This window comes from Coregonus lavaretus (genome assembly GCF_964263955.1).
Source record: "Coregonus lavaretus genome assembly, chromosome: 3".
In the NCBI taxonomy this organism is placed as follows: domain Eukaryota; kingdom Metazoa; phylum Chordata; class Actinopteri; order Salmoniformes; family Salmonidae; genus Coregonus; species Coregonus lavaretus.
Genome location: NC_139990.1, coordinates 30,554,510 through 30,568,149, shown reverse-complemented (window position 1 = coordinate 30,568,149; position 13,640 = coordinate 30,554,510). Strand labels below are relative to the sequence as shown.

Genomic DNA, 13,640 nt, shown 5'->3' with positions numbered 1-13,640 from the left:
CCCCGTGGGAATCGAACCCACAACCCTGGCATTGCAAACGCCATGCTCTACCAACTGAGCTACACGGTAATGTAAAAGTTGTAGTTTTTTAGTGACCCAATCCATACTATAGTACACTTATCATAATTTGGTTGAGAGGTTAGAAAAAGTATCTACATTTTAGATCCTCTATGAGGCTGTGTAGGGATCCAAATTGTAGTATTACTTTCTTAGCTACAGTATACATATCTCCCTGGCATATTACATAATTTATGCAGCAGCATACAATACATTTCTGGACTCACCGTTTTGCTGTGCTCACTTGAACAGGAAGGTGGCACGACGGTCCTTCTGGGCAAATTTTGTCATGTAACTTGTTCATAAAAGTCTGGCATTCTCTGGATTTATGGTGCTTTCAAGACAACTGGAAACTCGGAAAAAAACAAGGTTGAATCATGACGTCAGTGATCTTCAGGTCAGAGCTCTAGAAAGAGGCCCGAGTTCCTGACTTGGAATTCTGAGTTGGATGACCGTTCAAAACGTATTTTCCCAGTCGGAGCTAGTTTTTTCCCCAGTTGTCTTGAACTCACTGAAGTCATGCTGGATTGACAGCATGGCCAATGTATTCAACCTTTTCTGGCCCATGGTGTTGCGTGTGAATGTTTCTCCTTTTAAGCTTGGAAAAGAGACCCTTAAACCCAGACCACACACCCTCTCAACCGAATAGCAGGCAGGGAAGCAAAATAGTGATTGCTTTGCAACGCTTGCAGTTAGCCACTGATTCCTTCCAAACCACTCATTGTTGAATTTGCGATTTCCAACTTGTTGTGTAATGTTCATGTCCAATGGCCGATGAGCACCGATACGTTTTGTCTATAATTTCTCTTCATATGACGAGGATTGAAAAGGATTTGCCAGTAGATTGTCGACATGATTCATGATGATGACTTGCTAGCTAAGATTTTGAAAGTATGATGTTGACATGATCAGTCCAATCAAAGCTACGGTAGGTATAACGTGATTTGACATCATTTGATCTGTGGCCAATGACCTTGAGCCTTTAATGGGCACTTCTAATGTAACTCTATGGCATCACCCAAGGGGGCTTGAACTTTCTAGCTCTCCCTGTAGATTTTGTGGTGAGTGTCCCCATGAGTGACAGAACACCGAACCAATCACGGCACAACTAGAGAAAATTACCAAACCCTACGCTCTGTATTTTCCGCTGGCTGCCCCTCCACCACAGAAAGCACTGAGCTAGGCTGAAACACCTGCATTTTGGAGCTGCCTTACTCAAGAAAGCAAAAAAGAGACCATGTTTGTATGTGGCTTTATTAACTCAATACATGTTTTTTTTTTACATTGTTTGCAAACTGATATGTGACACGTATTAATGCCAAAATAACATGCAAAACAGGCTCTGCCCCACCTGCCCTGAATGACGGGTCGCAACTGGGCATTTACTTTCCAAACTATTCTTTCCTGCCAATTTATTTCAGAATTTGCGAAAGGCCTATACGACCACAGACAGAATCCAAAGAATCTATACAATGGACATGCCAATTTAATTCAGGACTGGCAGCCATTGCGAGTGTACCCATGAGTTTACCAGTCAAATTGCCAGGGTTAGCGGTGGCAAGTGCCTTCTATGGATTATATTTCTATGGCCGCAACGTAACAACAGCTTACTTACTCAGAGCGCAGAGAGAGTGTGGTTTGGAGGATGGATGAGACATTTCGGATAATCGCAGTCTATTTAAATATAACAAGTTGTTATATAATATAGGGACATAAAACTGAGGTGGCCATGCTTTTGTATCCTCAAAGCATCTCTGTAGAGCCGGGCCAGTATACAGTACGCCTACATTTGAAATCTAGAGCCTATTGAAGTTCCTCATGCCACACTGCACTCTTTCCACAGTAGGTGGTGCAGTTGTGCAGAATATGCACATTGAACCCTCTTTAGCCCCAGTTAGTGCAATCTGGGATCCTTGGAATGTCCCTACCTACACTAAAACCTAACCTTAACCCTTAACCATACCCCTTACCTAACTTTAACCATACCCCTAACCATAACCCTTACCGTAACTGTTTTAAATGTCAACTTCAATGGGGTGACGTCAGAGTTGGGATCTCCCAAGGATCCAGTTTAGACTTTTCCCTTTAGCCCCTGGCCCAACAGTTGGCCATGTTCTTTATGTTCACATTTGTATTTTCATATAGCCAAGGAAGGTCTATGTGTATACTATGGGAGAAGGGCAGGGTATTTAGAAGTATGGCTTCCTATTGATAAGTAGGCAGAATGAAGACAGATACCCTCCGAGCTTGGAGGCCTCGCTGCACGCTGTAGGGAGGAGGGTGTAGTCCGTCAGCTTCTGGAAGGCCTGTGTGTGGGGGGGGGGGAGGAATACCATTTGATTAAATTCACATTTATGGGGAGAAGCTTTAGCGAATGTCCACGACAGCTGGTTGACAAGCTTTTGTGTGTAGCCTACTGTTCATCTTGCATTCCTTGTTCTACCATGCACTTCTTCATGTGATTATTTCATGGTGTATTGCAGCAGGGTGGGAAATGAATGCCTATATCATGGCACACTTGGGATTGAGTAGAGAGGGACTTTGTATTGAAAATAACATTGTTTCTCTCTTATATGCCAAAGACACAATACGGTGGATATAAAAAAAGTATAGCTTAGTAAAGTAGCCTAAAGACTGCTGTTCACTCACAGGGACACTGTCGGGACACTCCTCAGTGGGCCGGTGAAGCAGGTAGTCCACTTTGGAGGGGCCCCTGACGTAGACACAGTTAGCTGCTGCGCTCTCAGGGACTGTGAGCACTTCGTAGTGGTGATCAGTCAGCTGCTCCATCATCTACACAAACACAGAGGCAGTGCTAACAAAATTAGCATAATATGCCATTTAGCAGATGCTTTTATCCAAAGCGATTTACAGTCATGCGTGCATAATAAAAATGTTTGTGTGTGTATGGGTGGTCCCGGGGATCGAACCCATTACCTTGGCGTTACAAGCGCCGTGCTCTACCAGCTGAGCTACAGCGGCCAGGGTCTGTTCACATTACAGTAGCCCACACAGGGAGAAACTGAACTGGGCAAGAGGCAATCATCTCCGGATGGGGACCAAATGGAGCACAGACACTTGGGTAATGTGAGCTAATAGGGCTCTAAACAACACCATGACAGTTTAAAACAGCCCAACAAAGCTTGCTTTATCATTTACGTTATTCATCTGAGCACAGTGACATAAATACTGGGCTGGAGACGGAGACTTTTGAGTCGATCACTTTGCATGTCTGAATGGCAGTTTGTTGTGGCAAGCAGAATGTACATGGATAGAGAGCTACAGTATATTAGTTCACAATCTTTCTCTCGGACACACACTCACTCACCCGGAGGGTCTTCTTGGCCCCATCACTGTTGCTGATGATGATAGTATCAGGACCTCCCATAGAGCAGATGTTCTTTAGACGAGCTCCCTCACACACTGGCACTGTGGACACAGCAAAGTCCTAAAACGAGGACAGAGGTGGTAAGAACATTAAGTGGCCTATAAAATATTGTAGATTCTAAAATATTATTCTTATTGTGTACACAGGGACCCAAAGAAAATGTATATCTTTGAATTACTTTTTTCTTTTTAATATGGTCATGTACATCAAGTAATTAATCCGATAGATTAAATAATAAATACTGTGTAAATATTGCATGTAAAGCAACACCAGGAAAGCAGACAGACGGCAGACACAAATAACGCCCCTACATAATAAACTACACATAATGGTGTAGTTTGCATGCCACACCCTGAGTGATATTGAATATCTAAATCCAACAGGTTATGGTATTAACTACCATTATAAGTCCATTAAAATAAACAGAACTGACTGCGAAAATCTAATGTTGTCTAGTTTACGGGAGGATGGTAGAGAAGTAAGAAGTATGCATTTACTTTGTACATTCATACTCTCCCCTCTGTCTCTTTCTACCCTCACACAAGTGAACTCACATGTGCACAGACATACACACATTACTGCCATAAATGCACTTAGCAAGAGGAAGCCATCAAATCCCAGGGGACTTCCCGGTATGATCACCACCATCCCTGACCAATGGGACATAGCTTGCTCTTCCATCATTTGTCTTTGAGCCATAAATCTCATAATACAACAGAACAATGGCCACCTGCTCATCCCTGCTGCAACACATGGGCTCTTTCCTTTATGTCCTCTTTGCTTGCCTCCTCAGGACACATTGGAGGAGAAGGTCGGGGGGGAGGGACTTTGGATCTTGTCCTCCCATGTGGTTTGAGAAAGGAGAAAGGAATTGAGGAATCAAGCTATTCTCACTCTGAAAGTGTCGGCCAGAACCTCAGCTCCTCTGTGGTTGGTGTGGGAGGAGATGCCCACAAAGAACTCCCTGCCAGTGAAGAGCACGTCGCTGCCCTCCAGCGTGGCCCCCACGGAGCCCCCCTCCTCTGCCCCCAACTCCACCACTGTCAGGTTTAGCTCCGACATCACCCTCCTCACCGCTTCAGCCTGAGGAAGAGAGGAGAAAGGGACAGGGAGGGAGAGAGAGTTGATTTACTGACTCTACTGCAACATTAATCTATAATTAAAACATAAATAACAACAATATAAATCAATAATTGAGACAGAATTACAACACATTTACTGGAATGATTCACAACACACACAAATCTTCTTCATTTAGATTTTAAAAAGTCAGTGATACAGAGAACTCTTTTTCTCAGTTGTTGTGGTCAGTGTTTACCTCTCTGCGTCTCTGCTGTTTGAAAGGCCTGGTGATGAGTGCCGTGTCTCCCTGTATCACAGCTACATCCTCTATCCTCCAGCTCTCTGGTAGCTCCGGGTCTGCAGGGATCTCTATGAGCTGCAGCCCCACCTTCTGTCTCAGCGCCCCCGTCAGCACCCCAAACTGACGTTGTGCCTTGGCCAGGTCTGTCATGGTTTCCCCATTTTCGACCTTGTCGGTTTTCTCATTATCGACCTTCCCAAAGGTCTCTGGGATGCACCGCACCACGGCGTGGGTGAAGCAGCCGTACGGCAACACACTCGCCATGATGTGTGTGTGTGTGTGAAGCCGTGGGAGTACCCTGGCTTTGGGCTAGTATTGGTGTTCTGCCACTACAAGGCAGAACAGTGAAAGTGTGTTTGCCACTAGATGAGTGGGTGACAGTTGTTGTCAGAGTGTGTTCCCAACTGTTTGAGAAGCTGTGAGGTGTGATGGCAAGACCGGCTGGAAACTAAAGGGACGTGATGGAGCGAATCAGCAACTCTATGGGGAGTCTGTCATCCAGGCAGGAAAACACACAAGAGAAAGTCTTCATCCCTGTTCTTCCACTTCAGTAATCAGCCACTCCAATACCCACTGCATAGTTCCACGGAGGTAGATATGGGGAGTTTCAGTCTGATTGCTGTCTGAAAGAAAGGAGGGAGACAAATTATTTGGGTCTTTTGATAAGAAGAATAAAGCATGTTGGTGACTCATTAGATGAAAGTTCCTGTGATCAATTGTGTCTGCTCTACTGCACACATCTCAGTCTCTTCAACTGTAGGACATACAGTAGGCTACCCATTCTGTCTGGACCATAAGATATGTTCCTCAGAGAGACAATGGTCTGTTTTGTGGTGCTGCTGGCGTTGGACAGTTGGCATGAAAAAACAGCGTAATCTCAAGAGTCCAGTGTCCACCATATGCTATTGAATACTTGATTACATGATTAAAACCAACTAAATAAAATAAAAAAAATCAATAATTATTCAATAATTTGTAATGTAACTTATCTCTAACTTATTTAATAGAGACACTATTCTTATTTCAAGTTGAACTGTGAACCAGAATTAATACAGATAACAGAGTGGACTGGAGAATACAGACAAGGACTGTCAAGGGCAGATTATTTGAGCACAACATCCTACAATGGTCTTGCAATGGCAAATCAATCAGCTCGTTGCCTACGGTTTAGATACAATCACTACTTTATTATCATCCTTTTGTGAATCCCAGCAGCAATATTATCTTTGCTTAATCGACTTGTCACTCTCTCTGCTAGGCACAGGAGTTTACTAAACCAGAATGTGGAGCAAATTCAGGTTGACTCCTCTAACATTTCGACGCAACAAGTGTTTCGTGATTGCCCCAATGTGCTCTACAGGTTCACATGCTGCATACATGTAGTGTATTCTGGATAATTAAGAAAAAATAACCATTCACGCACAATTTGAGTAATTATCAGACAATAACAAACACAAAGTGATGTCTCTCAGTATTGATTTTAGGAATGTAGCCTACCTAAACCTCTATCAAATTAATACAACTAGAGTTAGGACTATTTCTCAAATGTATTTCATCCCATGCCAGCCATCTACAGAGTAGCCAAACAAGTTACACTAAAAGCATCAGAAATATTTGGCTGCAAGAGCTCATCACGCCCAGTTCAGTCAATATTCCAAAATCTAAGTGAAGATGTATGACTACTTTACTTTATTATTGCTTTTACAGAGGTTAATCAAATTCAGTTATTTTCCACTGGCCGTGTCTTTTATCGTATGCCGATTTTCTCTGGTTTTTCCTGCAATTTCCCAACCTCCTATCCCGTTTTTATCTTCTCTTCTATATTTCCCTCTACCAGTCTCACCCGGCGCCCTGTTCACCCTTTCATCCCTCACTTCCCCTCCCCCACCCGTCCATCCTGTACAGTCCGGTTTCCCTCCGCTCAAGGAGAAAGTAGACAGTAGGATATTATCACGATAGATTTGCTTCTTACCTTATATGAAAATGCAGATCGAAAAGAATTCATCAACCACAGTTCAACTCGCAAATGATTCTGACTTCTGTCACTTTAATAAAGTAGGCTTAACAGCTAATCTCCTTATAAAATGTTGCCCAAACCCGTTGAAATGTTGCTTCTAAAGTAAATTCAGAGTAACACAGATTGATTTCAAGTGGTCTTCGGAGAGATTATGGCCCGGATTCATATTTTCTCCCTGATTCATTGTTTCCAAGTGTGCCACACCCCTGCTCCCTCGCCAAAATTGTATCCGCCCATTCTACATATAAATGTTAACAGTTATATCAATTCGCAATGTTATGTTCTTCTCGTGCGCTCATCAGAGTAAATTGCATATGGCCACATTATTAATTCGCAAGCTTTCAGCGCGTTTTCTTTACAGACGCAATACGTTTGACTATTTAACTTTGTGTCTTTGTGTGTGTGTGTGTTGTTGGAGTCTAGTCTGTGTCTGCGAAAAATAATCCTGGCTTTTCTGCAATATGGGTCATATATTTAACTGTGCAGTGGGTCCAAGAGAATGAGATATGATGGAGTTACACAATGTAGTCTGTCAACATGTATATTTGTCTTGGAGAATTAAGAACAGGTTTCTAATTTATTATCAATGCTGGTGGCTTATCACACTTCGGCCTAAAATTGTTAAGCATGAGTCAGTCTCAAATTTGAGATAATCATCTCTGGTTAAATGGTAAACACACTCAAACAGACCCACCAGTGAGAGATGGAGTGTGTGACCTTCAGACAGGACAGTGCAATGTTCCCCTCTAGCAACTGGCGTATGTTACTGAAATCAAAACAGTCAAAACAGTCAACTGCAGATTTGATTGGGAGTTAGAAAAAATTGCTTGTACTTTAATTTGATGATGGTAGAGAGAGAGAGACACACAAAGACAGAGAGACAAACAGACACACACACACACACACACACACACACACACACACACACACACACACACACACACACACACAGAGGATGTAGACAGGATTAAAGAAGAACACCATCTGTCAGCCCAACTCTAGCCCACACAAAACATCCCATTGAAATACAGTGGAGGTGGATCTGTATTCTACACACCAGCATAAGCCAACTAGCTAAACCCTGTAACCTCCTTTCCCCATAGCAAAACATTTTCCAACAGAAAACGAAAAAACAAGCAGTTCTTATTGGATAAGTTCATGTAGTTCCTCCGTGTTTCACACTGTTTTCTTCCATTTTGTGCTTAATGAACATGACCCTAACCTGTCTAATATTTATCCATAGTGGAGTGGGTTTCAGGAAAGCTGGCTGTACATGGTGTGTTTAATGACTGGTAAACAATTTATCCGGCCTGAGCTCGCCCCTATCACAAGACTCCTGTCACTTGACTATCCTCCCTACCCACCTCACGGCACTCATTAGGGAGTTATGGATAATGCAGTTACTTTCTCTCTGTCTGTCTGTCTGTCTCTTACTTACTATTTTTCTTTCTTAGTCATTCTCTGTCCGTCTGTCTGTTTGTCTGTCTCCCTCCCTCTCTCTCTTTATTATCTCATGCATAAGCTGGATGCTAAAGCTTCTCAGTGAGAAATACTCACATATAAAATGCATAATGTTATGCTGTAGGTTACACATACAGTGCATCCCCTCCACTCTTTTTACTGTGCCATCTATATCCACATCTGTGGGTGTAGCCTTCATTATGGACATGATGTATAACTTCCCTTGCTATTTTTGATTCAGTACAATATAAATCACCACCACCCTACATGTCACATTTAGTTGTTTTCTTAAATGTAAGGCCCTCTGTAAATCCCCCTTTTAGACAGATTTCGACACATGGTTACCATCCAAATTTAATTAGGAGAGTTTTGGGTGGAGACCTTGGCTCCCAATGTGTCTGGTTGGTCAAAAATAAAGAGGACCAGAGATCGGGAGGTAGATTGAGGGAATTTACAACTGACCATTTGAGGACAATACAAATTACATCTGGTCACTTACTGCATTATCAGAGAGGGAAATAATACAGAAGGAACAGACAGAGTGTGTGGTTGACTGGGAGAGAAAGATTGAGAGTTGGATGGATTGGATGCTGACTTGGAAGGAAGGAAAGAGATACAAATCAATTCAATTTGGCATGGAATGGGATACGCTCCCTATTAACTGCTAGTGGAGTTGGGAGAAGAGAGAGGCTGAAGGTATTAGGCAGGGGCGTTGACCAAAACGACAGAAGAGTTTGTAATATTTTCCTAAGTGCCCAAGGATCAACTTCTAGGATTTCTAAGATGTCTCATCCACAACAGTTCCTTCTTTTCCTGTGCTATCTTCCTTTGGCAGGTATGTAAGAAAAGGATGGCGATGAGAAAGTTTGAGGAAAAGAGATCAACTTGATAATGCCTAGGAATACTCAATTCAATATGACAAAGTATTTTTGTTAACAAGGACAAATATTTTTTTGTTGTTGATTCGACCCATATCTCAATAGCAGGAGATAATAATGCTACATTAGCTAGTCAGCCAAAAGGTTTAGGAGAAAATAAATACCTCTAGTGCTGAGTTGTCTTCCTTTTCCCCCACCTTAAGTACACTTTTAGTGTTATACCCCCATTAGTATGAAGTACATCTTATATTTGATACATAATCTTAATGTATGTTGGTCCCCTTCTTTCTTAGCACCTCTGTGCTGTTACACATGTGTGTTTCCTGCCATCTCTCCCATTGACTGCCTCAAGTTCCCTCAGGAGTGTCCTGCCGGACAGCGCTGCCTAGCTAGCACTGCAGTGGGGACTCGAGGTGAGTGCAGTCTGTGGGTGTTTGTGTGTGTATATGCATGCTTGCGTGAATGCGTGTGTTTGTGTGTTTGTATGCGTGTGTGGGCATTGGGGACAGTATTGGGTTTCTGGTGGAGGTGGCATGACATATTGTGTTAATGAAAAATACAAAAAGAACGTATGTTCCATGATTGTGTATTGGATTGAGTAACAAACTTGAGTGGCACTGCAATTGTGTTGTGTCAACTGAAGTTGAAGAGTTGCCTGCCTAGACTTGCCTTCCTACTAGGTATTCAAAAGACTAGCTAAAAATGTCAAATGTCACCACTAATCTCTCATCAAGCCAGTTGTTAGCTCCCTAATTCCTGTGATGCCATCAAATTATCTAAAAGAAATAGCCCGTCGCTCAGTGGGGGGGACACAGGATTCTGTGTGCCTCTGAGGATTTTGAGGAAAGGGACCGCTCTGAAAACACAGACAATGTGTTTCTTGTTGTGTTTTTGCCACATAATTCAATGTAGGGCAGTAATTTGCAGTGATTTAATGTATTGTGTTAACTCCTTTCTAAATGCTGACTTTTGGTGGGCCAATTGTATTAGCCTCTTAGTATGACAGTAATATGTCACAATGTCTGTCAGTCTAGCACTGTCATCTCCTCTTGTCTCTATTTCAGTCAGTGCACTGACAAATAGGCCTAGACTTACTGAAGTGAAATACAGTACAGTCATGGTCAAAAGTTTTGAGAATGACACAAGTATTGGTCTTCACAAAGTTTGCTGCTTCAGTGTTTTTAGATATTTTTGTCAGATGTTACTATGGTATACTGAAGTATAATTACAAGCATTCCATAAGTGTCAAAGGCTTTTATTGACAATTACATTAAGTTTATGCAAAGAGTAAATATTTGCAGTGTTGACCCTTCTTTTTCAAGACCTCTGCAATCCGCCCTGGCATGCTGTCAATTAACTTCTGGGCCACATCCTGACTGATGGCAGCCCATTCTTGCATAATCAATGCTTGGAGTTTGTCAGAATTTGTGGGTTTTTGTTTGTCCACCCGCCTCTTGAGGATTGACCACATGTTCTCAATGGGATTAAGGTCTGGGGAGTTTCCTGGCCATGGACCCAACATTTTGATGTTTTGTTCCCTGAGCCCCTTAGTTATCACTTTTGCCTTATGGCAAGGTGCTCCATCATGCTGGAAAAGGCATTGTTCGTCACCAAACTGTTCTTGGATGGTTGGGAGAAGTTGCTCTCAGAGGATGTGTTGGTACCATTCTTTATTCATGGCTGTGTTCTTAGGCAAAATTGTGAGTGAGCCCACTCCCTTGGCTGAGAACCAACCCCACACATGAATGGTCTCAGGATGCTTTACTGTTAGCATGACACAGGACTGATGGTAGCGCTCACCTTGTCTTCTCCGGACAAGCTTTTTTCCGGATGCCCCAAACAATCGGAAAGGGGATTCATCAGAGAAAATGACTTTACCCAAGTCCTCAGCATTCCAATCCCTGTACCTTTTGCAGAATATCAGTCTGTCCCTGATGTTTTTCCTGGAGAGAAGTGGCTTCCTCGCTGCCCTTCTTGACACCAGGCCATCCTCCAAAAGTCTTCACCTCACTGTGCGTGCAGATGCACTCACACCTGCCTGCTGCCATTCCTGAGCAAGCTCTGCACTGGTGGTGCCCCGATCCCGCAGCTGAATCAACTTTAGGAGACGGTCCTGGCGCTTGCTGTACTTTCTTGGGCGCCCTGAAGCCTTCTTCACAACAATTGAACCTCTCTCCTTGAAGTTCTTGATGATCCGTTAAATGGTTGATTTAGGTGCAATCTTACTAGCAGCAATATCCTTGCCCTTTTTGTGCAAAGCAATGATGACGGCACGTGTTTCCTTGCAGGTAACCATGGTTAACAGAGGAAGAACAATGATTTCAAGCACCACCCTCCTTTTAAAGCTTCCAGTCTGTTATTCTATCTCAATCAGCATGACAGAGTGATCTCCAGCCTTCTCCTCGTCAACACTCTCACCTGTGTTAACGAGAGAATCACTGACATGATGTCAGCTGGTCCTTTTCTGGCAGGCTGAAATGCAGTGGAAATGTTTTTTGGGGATTAAGTTCATTTTCATGGCAAAGAGGGACTTGGCAATTAATTGCAATTCATCTGATCACTCTTCATAACATTCTGGAGTATATGCAAATTGCCATCATAAACACTGAAGCAGCAGACTTTGTGAAAATTAATATTTGTGTCATTCTCAAAACGTTTGACCATGACTGTATACTGTACTGTATGGATCCAACTCCAAGTATGGGTTAACTGACTATTAGTAGTGCTAACTCTTTCTCTGTGTTGAATACTATTGATATTACCCTTCTCCCCATCTGTAGGCTCCCTGCGTCTGGTCCTGTATGAGAAGAGCTGTGCCATTCCCTCCCAATGTGGTCTGTCTGGGGAGAAACATGCTGCAGGCCTGAACTTCACCTACCACAACAACTGCTGTGACACTGACCTGTGCAACGGGGCTATGGCCCATGCTGCCCCCATCTGGAGGGGAGGTGCACTGTGCATCCTGCCTGTTCTCCCTCTCATACTGGGCTGATATACTGATTTATTGCATTTTATATGATAATGCATGATCATACAGTAACATGCACAACCTATATATGTCATGGCGTGAATCCCACTAACCAAAACAATCTCAGTATAGACATACACAGTGTAACACACTGACAGTGCCTTGTTTACATGAGCTGCTTACATACAATAGACCTACACATGCAATAGACACACACACACACACACGCACACACACACACACACACACACACATACACATCACACTGTTTTAATGACAATGGAACTAGTGATAAAACATAATCCACATGTTGATAAACTGTTTACTTTATTAAGAACCTTTGTTTAAATAAGGGTTAACATGGCTTTCTAACATTTCTACTTTTCTATGGTGCTATATTTAACATTACCTTGTTGGAAAATGACTGGCAGCAATTAGTAAACAAACAAACAATAAACAATTGTGTTTTTATTTAGATCTCTTTATTTGAATTAAGTAATGACTATGTCTTTTCAGGATAATTGAAACATACAAAATAAATAAATAAACATTTCAGTCTCATACTAAGTTTGATTGACATCATCTATAGAGATCTAATGAAATGTAATTGATTCAATGTCCAAAACATGATCTAGGTTAAATGCAACTGCCTTTGATTAAAATGGAAGGTGAAGATAAGGGCTGAAATATGTCAAAGAAAGAATATATTAAAAGTAGGAAGAAAATTATAAACATTTAAAATATGTTTGCAAAAGGAGGATGAGTTTGAGTAGGAGGAAAGACAACATTAAAGAAGAATTAAAGAGGAATGTTAAAAGTCCCTGAAGCCATCACTAATCTTACAATAAAAGGTAAACTTGTTACAAGCTTCAGTAAAGGAAAATCCTAGAATCCAACAGGCAGCATTGAAATAAAGACTTGGTCCCTTTTGACAAATAGTCATGACCAATGTTCACTCAAATCTTTTCTGGCACTGAGCAAATTTGAACTTTGTGAAAATTCTGTGCAAATTCCAGCGCGCGTTTACTGTGAACACTGAGGCTGTACCCGCTTTAAGTTACAGTTTTAACAGTGGCCATGTAGGTTACAGTGGCTATTTGATAATAATGTAGGCCTACCAGAATGGCCTACCATCAAAAACAATGGAGAAAAGGCATCCCATAACATTTTAACATGGAAATAGCTGTTCAATCATTCAGCTTACAGTAGCAGCCAATGTGTGGTGTTCTATGTAGGCCTACATTCCATGAGACTTTTGAAAAAAACATGCAGGGCTTGACATTAACCTGTTTATCCACTTGTCCTTCAGACAAGTAGGTGACCGGAAATGCTGTTGTGTTGTTTGATGCAAGAAACCACTTTACAAAATAAAATGCATTATTATTCTCATACCACTATTACAAAGAATCAGACAAATTATGCTACCCTCTGCTTATTTGCTACTTAGCTTATTCAAGCCTGTCTCAAAAACTCGCTTTTCAAAGATGTCTAGAAATGTACACGTTTTG

The 13,640-nt window shown here is 42.1% G+C and overlaps 2 protein-coding genes across 3 annotated transcripts; one reads left to right on the top strand and one right to left on the bottom strand.

The window, feature by feature from the left end:
- Window positions 1-1,292: 1,292 nt before the first annotated feature.
- Window positions 1,293-7,041, bottom strand: LOC311123316 (putative hydrolase DDAH2). 2 transcript variants are annotated; one of them, XM_084158166.1, is made up of 6 exons: window positions 6,781-7,041; window positions 4,764-5,431; window positions 4,340-4,528; window positions 3,386-3,505; window positions 2,707-2,850; window positions 1,293-2,363 (listed from the first exon to the last, which is right to left on the bottom strand). In XM_084158166.1, the coding sequence occupies exons 2-6, from the start codon at window positions 5,070-5,072 to the stop codon at window positions 2,247-2,249; spliced, it is 879 nt and encodes a 292-aa protein (XP_084014292.1). In that variant the 5' UTR covers window positions 5,073-5,431; window positions 6,781-7,041; the 3' UTR covers window positions 1,293-2,246. The 2 variants fall into 2 exon arrangements, with proteins under 2 accessions (XP_084014292.1, XP_084014293.1); XM_084158167.1 differs by lacking the exon at window positions 6,781-7,041 and adding an exon at window positions 6,497-6,649.
- A 2,028-nt stretch (window positions 7,042-9,069) lies between these two features.
- LOC311112737 (prostate stem cell antigen-like) lies at window positions 9,070-12,156 on the top strand (the record flags this gene model as incomplete). The annotated part of the gene is made up of 3 exons (XM_084155866.1): window positions 9,070-9,121; window positions 9,458-9,577; window positions 11,945-12,156. 3 exons carry the CDS (start codon window positions 9,070-9,072, stop codon window positions 12,154-12,156), a joined length of 384 nt encoding a protein of 127 aa, XP_084011992.1.
- Window positions 12,157-13,640: the final 1,484 nt, after the last annotated feature.

Bases quoted from the DNA above. Each gene is read 5' to 3' on its own strand.
- LOC311123316 (XM_084158166.1), bottom strand. From the start codon at position 5,072: ATGGCGAGTGTGTTGCCGTACGGCTGCTTCACCCACGCCGTGGTGCGG. The intron at 4,529-4,763 runs GTAAACACTGAC...TCTCTTCCTCAG, and splicing joins AACAGCAGAGACGCAGAGAG to GCTGAAGCGGTGAGGAGGGT. The intron at 2,364-2,706 runs GTGAGTGAACAG...CCCCACACACAG, and splicing joins AGTGTCCCGACAGTGTCCCT to GCCTTCCAGAAGCTGACGGA.